Source organism: Mercenaria mercenaria, chromosome 1, assembly GCF_021730395.1.
Source record: "Mercenaria mercenaria strain notata chromosome 1, MADL_Memer_1, whole genome shotgun sequence".
Lineage (NCBI taxonomy): Eukaryota > Metazoa > Mollusca > Bivalvia > Venerida > Veneridae > Mercenaria > Mercenaria mercenaria.
The window spans coordinates 98,969,471-98,984,689 of NC_069361.1; the positions used below are offsets into that span (position 1 = coordinate 98,969,471).

Consider the following 15,219-nt stretch of genomic DNA (forward strand, 5'->3'; position numbering starts at 1 on the left):
GGAGATGACAGTGAATAATGTGGACTCATTGCTGCACTCCGCAAATCATCTGATCACCATCCATCTGTATTCCAAGTTTTAAGTCAATATCATGAATTGTTTTCACACAAAATATGGGGGTGAGGGGTGGGGATCAGTAGACATAATAAATGCTGAATATGACCTTTTATACAAAAACTAGAGATGCTTTTGAGAAAAGCGCATGTCTCCCACAACTGCCCCTATGAAAAATGTCTAGTTTCTCTAGATGGTTTAGACGAGTGGATCCAATCAGTAATTCAAGGACCATAATTCAAAAGTGCCTGTGCTGATTTGGCTAGTTATTAAACCTGGCTGAGGTCTTATGGCCAAACACATTTTGTTCAAGTTTGGTGAAGATCGGATCAGAAATGTTCGACTTAGAGAGCGGACAAGAGTAAAAAGGCGGATTTTTCGGTAATTCAAGGGCCGTAACTCCAAAATGCCTGGACCAATTTGGCTAGTTATAGAACTTGGCTGAGGTCTCATGGTCAAACACATTTTGTTCAAGTTTGGTGAAGATCAGATGAGAAATGTTCGACTTCGAGTGCGGACAAGCTTTGTGACAGACAGACACACAGATTGGAGTAAATCAATATGTCTCCCACACCACTGTGTGGTGGGAGACATAATAAAAGAAACTTGTTCAGATTAAAAGCTAATAATTTTCTATCTAAAATATGAACAGTCAGAGCAAATTTTATTGTCCAATTAAATCATATAGCCAGTATTCTCCCATAAAAGTTTCTACTTAAAATTACTGCTTATCTGACCGGAGCCATAATAAAGTCTATTCACCTTTAGCCCCATTCAGATATTTACAAAATTTCTATTCAACCACAATAACTTCAAGGAGTGATGTTTGGTTCCAATATCAATGATGGCCATATATTGCTCACTTAAGTTTATCTGCTTGCTTGAACAGTTTTTTGGTAGATGAATTTGCAAAGACAATGTCTGTGAAATCACATTGAAAATTAGTGCAAGAATATTTTCTACTAAATAAATACAGGCAGGTATGTGTACATGGGGGAGGTGGGGTAAGACATTGGGGCAATGATGTGATATGACAATATCAAACAAGAAGTTTTTTAAAGTTTCCACTACATACATATGGAGTAAAGTGACCACAACCACTGGCGGCAATGTTTCGTGTATCTTCATAAAGGGTCACCTAAGAAACGTTTGTGTAATATCATTTTAAAATTGGGCCTGCTCTTTTCAAGAAGACTTTAAAAGTTTCCAAAATATACATATCCTTTTCGCAGCCTTAACGTACTAAAACGTATTAGCGTCTGATGGCCCTTTCACGCTTCCGTAGAAAGAACATTTATTAAACGAAACTTATTTTGAAAATATTTCTGAAATGTCTAGGTTTGCAGCTCTCAAATACGGTTATATCTTACATCTGAGGCATATACTGACACTCTCAGACAACATCAAAAATGACAATTTGAGCGATTTGATGAAGTTCCGAAATTATCAATGTACCCTTGGTCCGTTACGGACTCCTGTGGGATTTGTGTTTATCCAGAGCTTAAATACTTTTTAATAGATTAAAAGCTGACATGCTGTACTAAAGCCCAGGTAATTTCATTTCATGATAAAGTGCTGAAAATTGGCTCCCCAATAGCAAAAAAAAAAAAAAAAAAAAAAGAAGTCCATGCGCATACATTTAAAAGGGGTGACCCCTGCGCATGACCCTGACTATCTACGAATCAAAATGCGGCTTTCTTTTTCAAGTTTAGCATTTCTACTTTCATTTTATTTACTTCCGGAAATAGCTGAAGGTCAAGTGACGTCATTTTCTGTGTTGTCTAAAACATACATATACCTGGCGAGGTTGCATAAATATGTGCTGGCTGTCCTAAGGTTAAAGGGAAAAAGTAACACTCTTGGCAGCCATGTTTTCAGACAAATCAAGGTAATCTGGACAACCTTGGTAGAGGGTCACACGAGCCATTTGTGTGAACTTATTTCAAGAATTTTTTTTAAGTTTCTACTACACAAATACAGGGAAAAGTGACCACACGCTCTGATGGCCATGCTTTTTGACAAATCAGAATAACTTGAACAATCTTAGTAGCCCATGGTCACACACGAACCATTTGTGTGAAAATATGTCAAAATCTGGCCAACAGTTTTATACAAGAACTTTTTTTGAAGTTTTCACTCTATTCATTTAGGGAAAAGTGATCAAGCCCTCTGGCGGCCATTGGTTTTGGATGCATCAGAATAATTTAAACAATATTAGTAGAGGGTCACACAAGAACCATTTGTGTAACATTATTTTGAAATTAGGTCACCAGATTCATACAAGAACTTTTTTTAAGTTTTCACAATATACATATAAGGAAAAGTGACCATGCCCTCCGGCTCACGCCATGTATTTTGATGAATCAGAATAATTTGAACATTCTTGGTAGAGGATCATAGTATAACAAGGACCATTTGTGTGAAATTATTTCAAAATAAGGCCAACAGTTTCATACAAGACAATTTTCAAAGTTTCCACTACATATACATATAAGGAAAAGTGGCGGCCATTTTTTCGAATGAATTGTAATAATTTGAACAGTCTTGGTAGAGGGTTACATAAGGACCATTTGTGTGAAATTATTTCAAAATCAGACCTGTAGTTTAGATGTTGTTAGAAAACGTTTCTATTTTCAGCTCTGGTGGCCCCTATGTGCAACCAAGTGGAATGTTTGAACAATTTTGGAGGAGGACCACCCAAGAAACATCTAGGCCAAGTTTCATCAACTTCCACCAAATGGTTTCAGAGAAGATGTTTGAAGTAAAGTGTGGACTGGTCATGACAGATGGACACCAGACAGTGAGCAATCATAATAGCTCACCCCAAGCATTTCCTGCTCAGGAGAGCTAAAAAATATTAAGCTTAGATGGTTCAACAGCAGTAACACTAAATTTACAGGCAACAAGTTGCTGATCAACAATAAAGAAGTTTCATCTATGTTTTATTTGTAATATTGTGCACTGGTTTCATTATGAATGATGCACCTGCAAATTATTAGTCTCCCTGAACTCCACATGGTCTGCCTGCCAATAAAGTTGAAGTCCCCTAGTGGTCTGCCTGAAAATGGACCTCTTGTGGTCCAGCTGCCTGCTCAGGACTTCCTTGAGGTCCAGCGGTCTACGCATGAAGTCCTCGTAGTCTGCCTCGCCATGAATTCTTTGTGATCTAGCTACCAGCCAATGAACCCCTTCTAGTTTAGCTGCCTGCCTATGAAACATTCATGGTATGTCTTGCTGTGAACCCTCATGGTCCAACTGTCTGTGAACAACCCCTTGTGATCTGCCTAAATAAACCCCTGCTGGTCCGCCTGCCAATGCATCTTTCTTGGTCAGCCTGCCTGTGAACCCTTTGTAGTTTACCTACCTTTGTTCCCCTTGTGTTCAGCCTGCCAATGAGCCACTTGTGATCCACCTCCCCCATGAAGCCCTAACAGTCTTTCTATCCACAATGCCCTTTTAGTCTACCTGCCTATGAGCTACAACTGGACTTTCTCACCATGAATTTCATGTTTTCCTGCCTATGAACTCCTAATGGCTCATATACCCACAAAACCCTCTATTTCCTAGTGTTTGACATCCTTGTTTTCTACCTTATGAGATCCCACTTTTTTCCCTTAAAATGTTTCCAAACCATTCCCTAGAGAATTTATCTTCACTGAAAGTTTTCAGGTTGTGTTTCAGTATTTGCTGGTTTTTGAAGTCACTCAGTAAATTAACTCAGAAGAACAAAAACTGATAGTGACAAAAAAGACTGACACAATGCTATTATTGTGTAACAGCAGACAAAAATTACAACAAAGACTGCTATTTACAGGATAAACTGTCTCTTCTGGGAAATACTGGAAATGTCAAAGGCAACTTTCTCAAAATAAGTGGCATTCTATTCCCCACTCTACAAACATCATTATTTGGCTTATTCAGTAGCAGGGTATAAAGTGTGTCAAATAGAAAACAGTAACATTTTTTCACTTAGAGCTTAACATGCTAAATTTCTATAATGAACTTGTCCATCTTTCAATTTGGACAGTACCATTAACTGTTAAAAGGGGTGCATACTAAACAATACTGACTGAATGGCGAACAGTGCAGATCATGATCAGACTGCACCAATGTGCAGGCTGATCATGATCTGCACTGGTCGCAAAGGCAGAATCACTTGTCCCAAGTAGGCTAAAGCTTAAGCATTTTCTGTTACAATCCATACATCATAAGTCACCCAATTTTCATATTACCAAAATGCAAACTATTTAAGAAATAACATATCTGAAACAGTGATCTTTCCTTGAATAAAATCATTGTTTGGAGTTACAATGTGAAGGAATTTTATCATGACCCATAATAATGTATAAAAAACAAACAATGATTTTATTCAAGAGCATTTAATCACTGTTTAATTCTAACAAGTTGGTAAGGATCATTATGTACATCCTTGACGACATCTATCAAATATTTGCCTGTTTTCTGTTGGTTTCTCTTCCAGTGTGCTGCTATGCCATTTGATGCTATGACATAATAAATGTGATGTCAGAAAAATGAATTGTTGTATAATAAAACACAATTTCCAACCTTCTTTGTTTAACAGGAAAACAAATTGGGTCGTGTTAGAATAAGAATTATTTTTTCGACAGGGAAAGAAGTCATATGTGTGACATGATGGAGTAAGATACAGTGCTAGCAACTGTATGTTTGAAGCATTCTGTAACAGACAATTAGCTTGCAAGTAACTGCCAGAACTGTTAACAGGCCTGAGATCTTAACCTTTAGCCTGCAGACGGCGAGTTATTCTGCCTTTGTGACCAGTGCAGACCAAGATTAGCCTGCACATGGTCTGCACTGTTCGCTATTCAGTCAGTAAATTTTCAGTGAACACCCCTTTGAATAATAAATGGTATTGCCCAAATTGAATGATGGACAAGTCCATTTTAGAAATTTAGCAAGCTAAGGGTTAAAGATGTTCTGTACATATAAGTAAAGGAATTTTTTCTTTGGTAGATACCCATAAAATGGTACGTTGGAAAATTATAAGGAACAACAGAGCTTTGATAACCTTGAAGAGTTTATATGGACACAATACAGTGAAATAAGTGAGACCTCTAGGCTTATGACAAATGAACATACCAGCATTTCATAAAACATCTAATTCTCCGTTATAATTCTATCTAACTTTCTTATATACAGACTAACATTGTCAAAGTTATGCTGTCTTAATTGATCATTTTGTCCAGTCAGTTCATTGGCAAACAACACTTTTTAAAGCAAGTTGACAATGTGTAACAGATACAGGACAGGGAGTATCATGTCTTACAACTTGGTTATAAAAATCCTACCATTCTTTTAAGCACTTCTCTAGGACGGAAATTGCCCATTACTTTCTATTGTTTACATCTTGTCTTAAGGTATTTCTGTGTGTTCAGATCATTTTTTATCTACAATGTATAATTTCATTAAACACAATTCAAGATATAATGGGAAAAGAGGAAGGAATTGTGCTTGATTTTTTTTGCAATACTGATTTAAAAATTAATCTTTAATAATTAACAGGAATCTTCTGGCTACAATCACAATTTTGATGACATTTTTGCAGACAATAACATTTCTACACATGAACTTAAGTTGTAAATCTACATTACTGTCTTCCATTTGGTTTAAATAAAATATACAGGCCGTATGATAATTTTTGAGATATTTGCCCATGATTAACTTTTATCATACTGGACACAACTGATTCTGCCTTAGCAACCAGTGTAGCTCATGATCAGCCTGCACATCTTTTTGGTAAGCACCCCTTTTAACAATTAATGGTACTGTCCAAATTGAAAGATGGACAAGTTCATTATAGAAATTTAGCTGGGTAAGGGTTAAAGAGATCCACAAATTTTTAGAGGAGTTATTAAAGATGTAATTTGGATTTCTTTCATATGTCAACATAACATTTAATCTTTGGACAGAAAGAAACATTGCAGATTTCATTAAATTAAAAGAAAGCTTCAAACGTTTCCCTTTTTTTGCAGTCTGATTTATGGTTCATTATATAGTATGGATCCATGATCTTTTATACTTCTATATTTTACATCCTATCAAACAACGTTATGCCATTACGTTTGGTTTTCAAACATGCAGAATTACTTTAATGTGTCCTACTGCTTTACTTTTTTTTTGTATATCTTATTTTAAACCTGAATTACAGTGAACAAATCATTTGAATGGGAGTCAAACCTTAAAGTAACCTGGAAATCCATGGCATTATAAGGCATTGCCATAGGTCTGAATGTTAAAATATAAGAATGTTTCACTATAACATCATGCTTGAGGGTTACTCTTTGGTCTGTACTAAGGCACTTTAATTAAATAAAATGAATGACTCCCTGAAGCACTATTTTCTTAATTTATGCATTTGTATATTCGTTATAGAACCCACTAAATACAGAACTTCTTATATACAACCTGTGGCGGATGATAAATTTTGCTCTCCAATTTCATCATATAGCCAGTATTGACAAGTCCAACAGCAATCTGCATGTATTATGTGTTGCAAGACTGAAATAATTAAAAACCACTTACCACCACATTTTTGTTGTTTTCTCTCAATCATTCCATATTTCACAACATCTTATTGTACCACTCATCCGACCTTGAAAAAGACAAAAGACAGTAATTATCAAGGATAGGCCAACATTAACTTTAATAACAAGTTGCCTTCATAAATCTTACCCAAAGCATCCCTGCAGTAACTAAAATGGCAGTTTCTGACAAATAAATGCTATTTAAGTATCTGTCAGACCTTTTCGTGTTAGACAGGTGTTCAAATCATGGTTTTCCTTATTTAGAATATGTTTTGCCTGAGCTGAGATGGTTTTCTTGACTTTATTTAATTACTGACTGTGATAAACAACCTTACAAAGTCCTTTCTCTTCCAAACTTTGGGTGGGTTTTTTTAGGTATTGACTGGCCTGTGCCATAATATCTTAATTTTCACTCTCTTACCTGTCCAATTTTCATGCAAAAGTGTCAAAATCAAAATGACACAAAAAATATACAAATTTAAAGAAATACTGAAAACCTAATTTCCATTTTTTTTACCCACATTCAATAAAAAATTTTAGAACTCAAAATATTAAACCACTAATACTTTAATCCCACTATTATATGAGCCACGCCATGAGAAAACCAACATAGTGATTTGCGGCCAGCATGGATCCAGACCAGCCTGCGTATCCGCGCAGTCTGGTCAGGATCCATGCTGTTGGCTTTCAAAGCCTATTACAATTAGAGAAACCATTAGTGAACAGCATGGATCCTGACCAGACTGCGCGGATGCGCAGGCTGGTCTGGATCCATGCTGGTCACAAAGCCACTATGTTGGTTTTCCCATGGCGCGGCTCATATATAAAATTATACAAAGGTCATAAGGTACATGTTATAGTTACGAACTTATTAAACCATGATTCTGATATAAATATATTACAATCCTTTTGAGGAGTAACATTTCACAGATGCACAATCCTGTGAAGTTACTGGGAAGCATGTTTCAGCATTAGATGCCAGTCCCATACCAGGTATTATATATTGCTTCAGACAACTTTAATTAAATCCCTGTGGTTTTCTTATATATATATCTACACTTTATCAAAGTTTTTTCATTTTGGTACTCTCTTCTCAGACATGTTGTTGAGTACATTGGTGATATTCAGCATGAGAAGTTGTGCACCTGGGGTTATCATTGGGTTTTCTGTCAATCAGCCCAGAGTTATGTCCCTCTAGTCAAAAATATTCATAAAGGACATGACAGATTGTATTCCATGTACCCCGAACATTTTTTGACTTTAAGAGTCATAAAGTGAACTTGGTGTTCTGTTTGCAATTTCACTCAGCAAGACCAGAGTTATAGTCCTTGACTTAGTGAAAAACAAACGTTTCATGTAACACTCTCAAAAAAATTCACCTTAGAAGTCATAAAACCATGTACAGTGACAGGAAGTTGGGGCACCACTGTCCTATATATAGACACACATCTTGCTTTTTTTTTCTGATTTGACCTTGGGATTTAGTATTTGACATATTATGATTCACTTTCGAACTTGACCTAGATTACAAAACAACATTTTGACCAGCTTAGACAAAAAATATGGCCTCCATAGCGTTAACAATGTTTAACAATATCTACCGGTAATTATAATACGGCAATTTTGGATGTTTAACTGGGCCAAAACCTTGAATACACTTGCCTATTATAGAACTTGACAATTAAGACATTGTGGCTTGCATGTATTATGTGTAAGTTTCTTGAAGATTGCCAAAGAAATGAAGTCTCCGGCATGTTCACAGTAAGCATGACATTGCAATCACAATAGCTCACTTACAGCACTTTGTGCTCAGTTGAGCTAAATATTTCCAATCTTTTTGTTGCCAAAAGATTTAAAAGAGTCCATAACCCCAAACAACACGAATCTTTGTTAAATGTTACACCCCTGAATTTTATAAGCATGTCAGGAAGTCATGTTTTCAACATTAGCATGATTAAAAGAAATCTCATGGGTGATATGATCATACTTTAATTCACTTAGCATGCTCAAAGATTAAAACTTTAATTTATTCAAATACCAACAGAACTGATGCAATAATTTTCGTGATTCTACATTACGGTACATCAAATAGCTCACACACCTTTCTAAGATATTTTCTCTGATAACCGCATACAGTTTTTTAAAATTATTTTTAACTTACTTCTGTTTAAAATTATTTAAGAAAAACATGTAAAACTTGCCCACAAAAAACTGAAAATTAATCTGACAAAACAGCAACAATGGTTTTATGGTACAAACACCTTTATTGAGATTATTTAGCTTTTGTTTTCTCCTGCAGCTTTCTCTCACGCATTTTTAATTAAAATTTAGGTTTTTTACGATAAAGGAAGGAGCAAAATTTTAATGTTCTTTCTCAGAAAGAAAGGAACAAGAATGAGCTGTGTTCTTAGATGTTGATAAATCAAACAAATTAACTTAGTTTACAATTATTATGTAACGATCTGTAAAACAATCTGTTAATAGTAAAATTAAACATTAGGTCTAAATGTAAAAGTTATCAAAAACTTCTATTTAATTATTTCATACAGTAAATATCTGCTCAATTCATAAAATAATTTTTTATATGATTTAAGGTTTCGATGGAGGCCTTGAGAAACAAAAATCAAACAACACCAAATCATAGAAAGAAAGAGTTGTTTGACATGAAAATTGAACAGCATGTAAAACATGTATATTACTTTACGAAACAAGTGTCAGTATACTGATATAAACATTGAATTCTGGAAAAGGGCTGCCTAAAGGGGCTCCACTTCCGGACAGTTAAACGCCTTTAAAAACTCACCATTTTCAAAGAACAGTTACACATGTTCGTTTTGATGCATTTGCAATAGCGTGCGAGTGGTGAAATTTCGCATAACAAGGTGGAACACAGTTTTCAGCAATTGTTTATCTTTATTCCTTTACAAATGGCATTCATTTTCAAAGGGAGACAACTGTTCCCGATTATTTTAAGTACAAATGGCATTCATTTTCAAAGGGAAACAACTTTTTCCGATTATTTTAAGTAATCTTTGAGAAAAAGTTGTCTCTCTTTGAAAATGAATGCCATTTGTAAAGAAAAAAAGATAAACAATTGCTGAAAACTATGTTCCACCTTGTTATGCGAAATTTCACCACTCGCACGCTATTGCAAATGCATCAAAACAAACATGTGTAACAGTTCTTTGAAAATGGTGAGTTTTTAAAGGCGTTTAACTGTCCGGAAGTGGAGCCCCTTTAAGCAGCCCTTTTCTGGAATTCAATGTTTATATCAGTATACTGACACTTGTTTCGTAAAGTAATATACATGTTTTAGATGCTGTTCAATTTTCACATCAAACAACTCTTTCTTTCTATGATTTGGTGTTGTTTGATTTTTCTTTCTCAAGGCCTCTATCGAAACCTTAACAATCTGTACATTAACAGAATGCCGGCTTGCTTTCTAAATAGAATCAAATTTCACTTGTGTACAAAAATCCATTACAAATATTAATATAATAAACGTTTTTACCTTGTAATGAAAGCCTCTGTACAGTGTGTTAATGATCCAGTAGTCTATCCCAAGTGTTAGTACTTAAAAGCTTATAGTGTATAAAATGTGGACAATGTTTAACATTGTGTTGTAACATAATAACACTGGTAAGTGGTTTTTTTTACAAGTACCATAGTTTGGATATTTACCAACCCATCCCTACTCGTATTACACGAGGTTGTCTTGTTACCATAGGGTGCAGCATAACTATAAACACTTAAAAGTGTAAATAAACAGCTATTGAAGTGGCATTCCCTATAAAATGATATTGGCCTTTACAATAATCGCCCAAATAAAGATATCACCTTACTTCAAGGATGATATTTTTTATGAAGGTTTTTCATATTTTATTTTCACAGTACTTCTATACAAAATTATATTAGAATGATAAAAGTTATTTCACATCAGAAAAAGCATGCTACAGATTCATTTAAATGACAAATAAATAGTTACCATAGATACTCGCCTATAATGCAGTTCTTTTTATCCCTGGGACAACCTCTGAATAGTGGTAACTGGTTGCATATTATACACAGGTATAGATAATTTTCCAACTTCAAAACAAGTTTGCTTACAATTTTTGCCATTTGGTAAAGGGAAACTACTCTCTGCCCTAAAATTCTGCATACGCTAAAACTAGCATTACTCTTACCTGTTATAAGAGTGGTTTATAGTTTTTAAAGATGGTCAATCATATTTAAGAATATTTTACGACATTATTCATTTTTAGTGTTTTCAATCTGTTAGAGCTTTATCTAATGAACGAAAAGACCCACTGTAACATAAAGTCAGATCCCTATCAGAAATTAGTAATTGTTTTTGATTTTTTAAATAAATTTTGTAACCAGAATTTTTTAAGTCCAAAAGGGTGCATAATTTGGCCAAAATGCATGTCAGAATTATGGGACTTGATGCTATCACCTATTTTTATAAACCCGAAGAAACATGCAAAGTTTCAATTCAATATCTGAATTAGTTTTGGAGACAACAAACAATGCATGCAAAACTTTAACCAGTATTTTCTAAGTCCAAAATAGGGCATAATTTGGCTAAAATTCATGTCAGAGTTATGGGACTTGATCCAGTGAGGTTGGTTATTGACCTTGAAAAAGAAACAAGAGGGTCGTGGTGACCCTATACCGCTCACCTCTTAAACTTTGCCTTGGAACATCAAGATAAACATTCTGACCAAGTTTCATGAAGATAGGGTCATAAATGTGGCCTCTACATTGTTAACAAGCCTTTCCTTTGATTTGAGCGGGTGACGTAGTTTATGAACACATATGACTCAGTTTCGAACTTGGCCTACGAATCATCAAGACAAAGATTCTGACCAAGTTTCATGAAGATAGGATCATAAATGTGGCCTCAAGGGTGTTAACAAGCTTTTCCTTTGATCTGACCAGGTGGCCTAGTTTTTGACCCCACATGAACCAGTTTTGAACTTGGCCTAGGAATCATCAAGATAAACATTCTGACCAAATTTGTATCAAATCAAAGCATAAATGAAACCTCTCAATGGCTGAAAGGGCAAAAATAGAAAATTTTTGCCCTTTCAGGGGCAGTAACTCTAGAACCTATGAGACAGAATCTAGCCAGTTTTCAACAGGAACCAAGATCTTATTGTGATTTAAGTTGTGTGTAAGTGCGGTTAAAATCGAATGTACAAAGTCACTTCTATTGTGATCACAAGGTAAAAATTTACAAATTTTGGCTTTCAGGGGTTGTAACTCCAGAACCTATGACTGGATCAGACAGATTCATCATGGAATCCAAAATCTATTGTTGTTAAAGATATCTGCAAGTTTGTATCAAATCAAACCATAAATGAAGTCTCTATATGGCTGGAAAAGCCAAAATAGCAAATTTTGGCCCTTTAAGGGGCCAAAACTCTAGAACCCATCATGAAATATGGCCAGTTTTTGAAAGAAACTGAGACATTATGCCAATACAAGCTGTGTGCATGTTTGATTAAAATCAATTGCAAAATGTGGTCTCTATCGTGTTCACAAGCCAAAATAGAAAATTTTGGCCCTTTAAGGGGCCATAACTCTGGAACCCATGATGGGATCTGGCCAGTTTTTGAAAGGAATCGTCAATCTCAGTTTTGTGCAAGTTTGATTAAAATCGATTGCAAAGTGTGGTCTCTTTCGTTTTCACAAGAAATTGTGAACGGACGAACGACGGACGAAGGGCGATCACAAAAGCTCACCCAAAAGTTGTCACTTTGTGACAGGTGAGCTAAAAATAAGTGAAATGTTGAACAGTAAATTACACAAAAACTGTCCTGATGTTTGTAACATTTTGCTCAAATCCATTACCAAGGCTCATCCGAAAACATTTCTTTTGCAGTCAGAAATCTGTGACATGGAAAATTGTGGAGTCGTGATATCTGTGACAAGACAGAATGATAGTAACTTAATTTTTTAGTCAAAATAAAAAATATCAAATGTTGAACAGACACATGCCAGTTACCTTCAATTGTTTTCAAATACAGTAAATAACACAGAAACTGTTGCAATGTTTGGGAAACTTTGCTCAGAAATCCATTACCAAGGCTCGTACAAATACATTTCTTTGTGTGACCAACATCCCTGAGTGTGAAAACAGCTGTTGTACAAAATATTCTTGGATAATGAATGTATAAATTGTTGACCCAGTCTTGGAGATTGTTTAATTGTGAACCTAGAAATCCCTAGCTCCAAAAGAAATTATTTATCTGTGTATGGTTATGACAGTAACTATTCATACTGAAATCACAAAAGAGTCTGGACTGACAGGTTTAGGTTAAGGTGACTTATCCATCATTCACTGGCTGTATTTTCAAATACTTAGTCACCAGGGACCAGTTAAAAATCATGTTGATAATGGCCACAATAATGAAAGTCAAACAGCCACCAAAAATTTAAATAAAAAGTAGTAATTTATTACAGTAAATCAAGGACATCACATATTGATCATAAATATGAATTGTACAGGGTATGAAGTTTACAAATGTGTTATTTATATAGGAAAATAGGAATTTCAAAGATAATTAAGAAACAAATTAAACCAGTTTTACTAGTTGCGACCCAGTATCTGGACAGGACCAGTTTCCGGACACATGTAATGTAATAACCGCTTTATTTTGGCATTATTTATGCAATTGTTTCATCTGGATCATATGGAAGTTTGTTCTTCTTGTCTACATCAATAACCACTGTTTCACAAGGCCGTATAATGTTAAGTCTTATGATGGAACCTTGTCTGTGTTTACAAAACAACTTTCGGCATGAACATAGCATTAGGCATGGGCAGTAGTATTAACTTTTTAGAAATTTAGTAGGGTAAACTTAAGGTTAACAAGAGGGCCATGATGGCCCTATATCGCTCACCTGTTATCATTGCACTTGAGGACAAGAAGGTTTTCAGAAAAAATATCTAAGTCCAAAGGACAGGAACAACAAAGGGAAGAAATTTAACCAAAAAGAAAAAAAAATTCTTACAAGGTACAGATATATCAAAATACACCTAAAATTTGGAGGTACCATCCATGTTGTACCACAGAAAAGTGGTCTCAGTTTTTCCCTACGGCCAATAATAAAAAAGTTACTAAAAATAAGCTATTTATAGTAACGTAAAAGGTAGTGATGGGCAAATCAGTTAGATTTGCCAATCGATTAATCGGCATAATCGGACAAGCCAACCGATTCGATTAATCGGATATAATCGGATAATCAGTTACTCTAGTTGCATATCATATAAGTTCACCTCACATTTAATGTTTTATGTCATTACTTAAGAAACGAACCACACATACATCAAATATCCTATTTCTATTGTATCCCTTCATAGACAGATTAAGTTAACAGCATAAAAATAAAATATTTGTGAAGATACTAGATAGTAAACTTCAAATCAGTTCCTCGTCATAATTTCACCAGGGACTTATCTAGTGATATTGTGTTATTAAAATAAAATTATTTGAAGCAAAAAAAGTATTACCAATTAATTAATTCTTAGTACTGGAACGACTGGAATGAGTTCAATCCCACAAAATCAATAATTGAAAATACCTTTGCTAATATGCTTGCGTAAGTCTTACGGCATGCTATGCATATTGCCATACTTATGTCAAGAGTTTAGGTTGATGGTTTTCCCGGCTTAATTTTGTAAAAGCCATATATCTTCAAAAATCTGGGTGATCACAGATGACGTCAATTTCTTTCGAGACTTTGGAGGTAGCCATTTTTAGGTAGAGTAGTTTCTCTTGGCGTAATTGTCCCAAAGAACCGTAAATACCGGAAAGAAAAAGGTCAGAAAGAACTAAATTATCCGTTTAGGGTGCAAAGTAATTAATCGGTCAGGGAAAAGTGAAGTCGGCGATCGCGCTCATGAATGCAACGCCGACGATTATTCGACTGTCGCCGATTGTCAGCCCATCACTAGTAAAAGGGAAGTAATTAAAAAAAATTATTTTAAGTGAACTAAAGAATGATCTGCCAAATAAATCTGTTGACATAAATGAAATTTCAGATCAGTATCTTCATTAGTTACGGAGATATACCCATTTTAATTTGAAATAAAGGGAGGTAATTTGACATAAAATCAGTCCACAGTTATCTACCCTGATTGGCTCAGTCCAACAAATGACAATAATGAAATTTCAAATAAGTCCTATAAGTACTTACTGATACAAATCCATTTTGATTACAATCAGGGGAGGTAATCAGATATAAAATAACTCTGGAACCTATGACTGGATCTGATTTGTCATGGAATCCAAGATTTACTGTTGTTGAAGATATTTTGGAAGTTTGTGTCAAATAAAACCATAAATGAAGTATCTACATGGCTGCAAAAGCCATAATAGCCAATTTTGGACCTTTAAGGGGCCATAACTCTGGAACCCATGATGGAATCTGACCAGTTCGCGAAAGGAACCAAGATCTTGTGGTAATACAAGTTGTGTGCAAGTTTGGTTAAAATCAAATCATAAATGAAGCTGCTATTGTGCAGATAAGGTCAAAATAGCTAATTTTGGCCCTTTCAGGGGCCATAACTCTGGAACCCATAATGGAATTTCGCCAG

The 15,219-nt window shown here is 35.0% G+C and overlaps 1 protein-coding gene across 3 annotated transcripts in view; it reads right to left on the minus strand.

Moving 5' to 3' along the window:
• The window catches only part of LOC123529181 (protein dispatched homolog 1-like), a 139,116-nt gene that overhangs the window by 62,356 nt on the left and 61,541 nt on the right, over positions 1-15,219 (minus strand). For 2 of the 3 annotated variants that reach the window (XM_053518338.1, XM_053518343.1), the window contains exon 4: positions 6,616-6,685. In XM_053518338.1, the coding sequence (XP_053374313.1) occupies positions 6,616-6,623 (8 nt within the window). In that variant the 5' untranslated portion in view covers positions 6,624-6,685. Of the gene's footprint in view, positions 1-6,615; positions 6,686-10,128; positions 10,294-15,219 lie in introns of those variants that run through there. The other variant, XM_053518334.1, reaches the window with a different exon arrangement.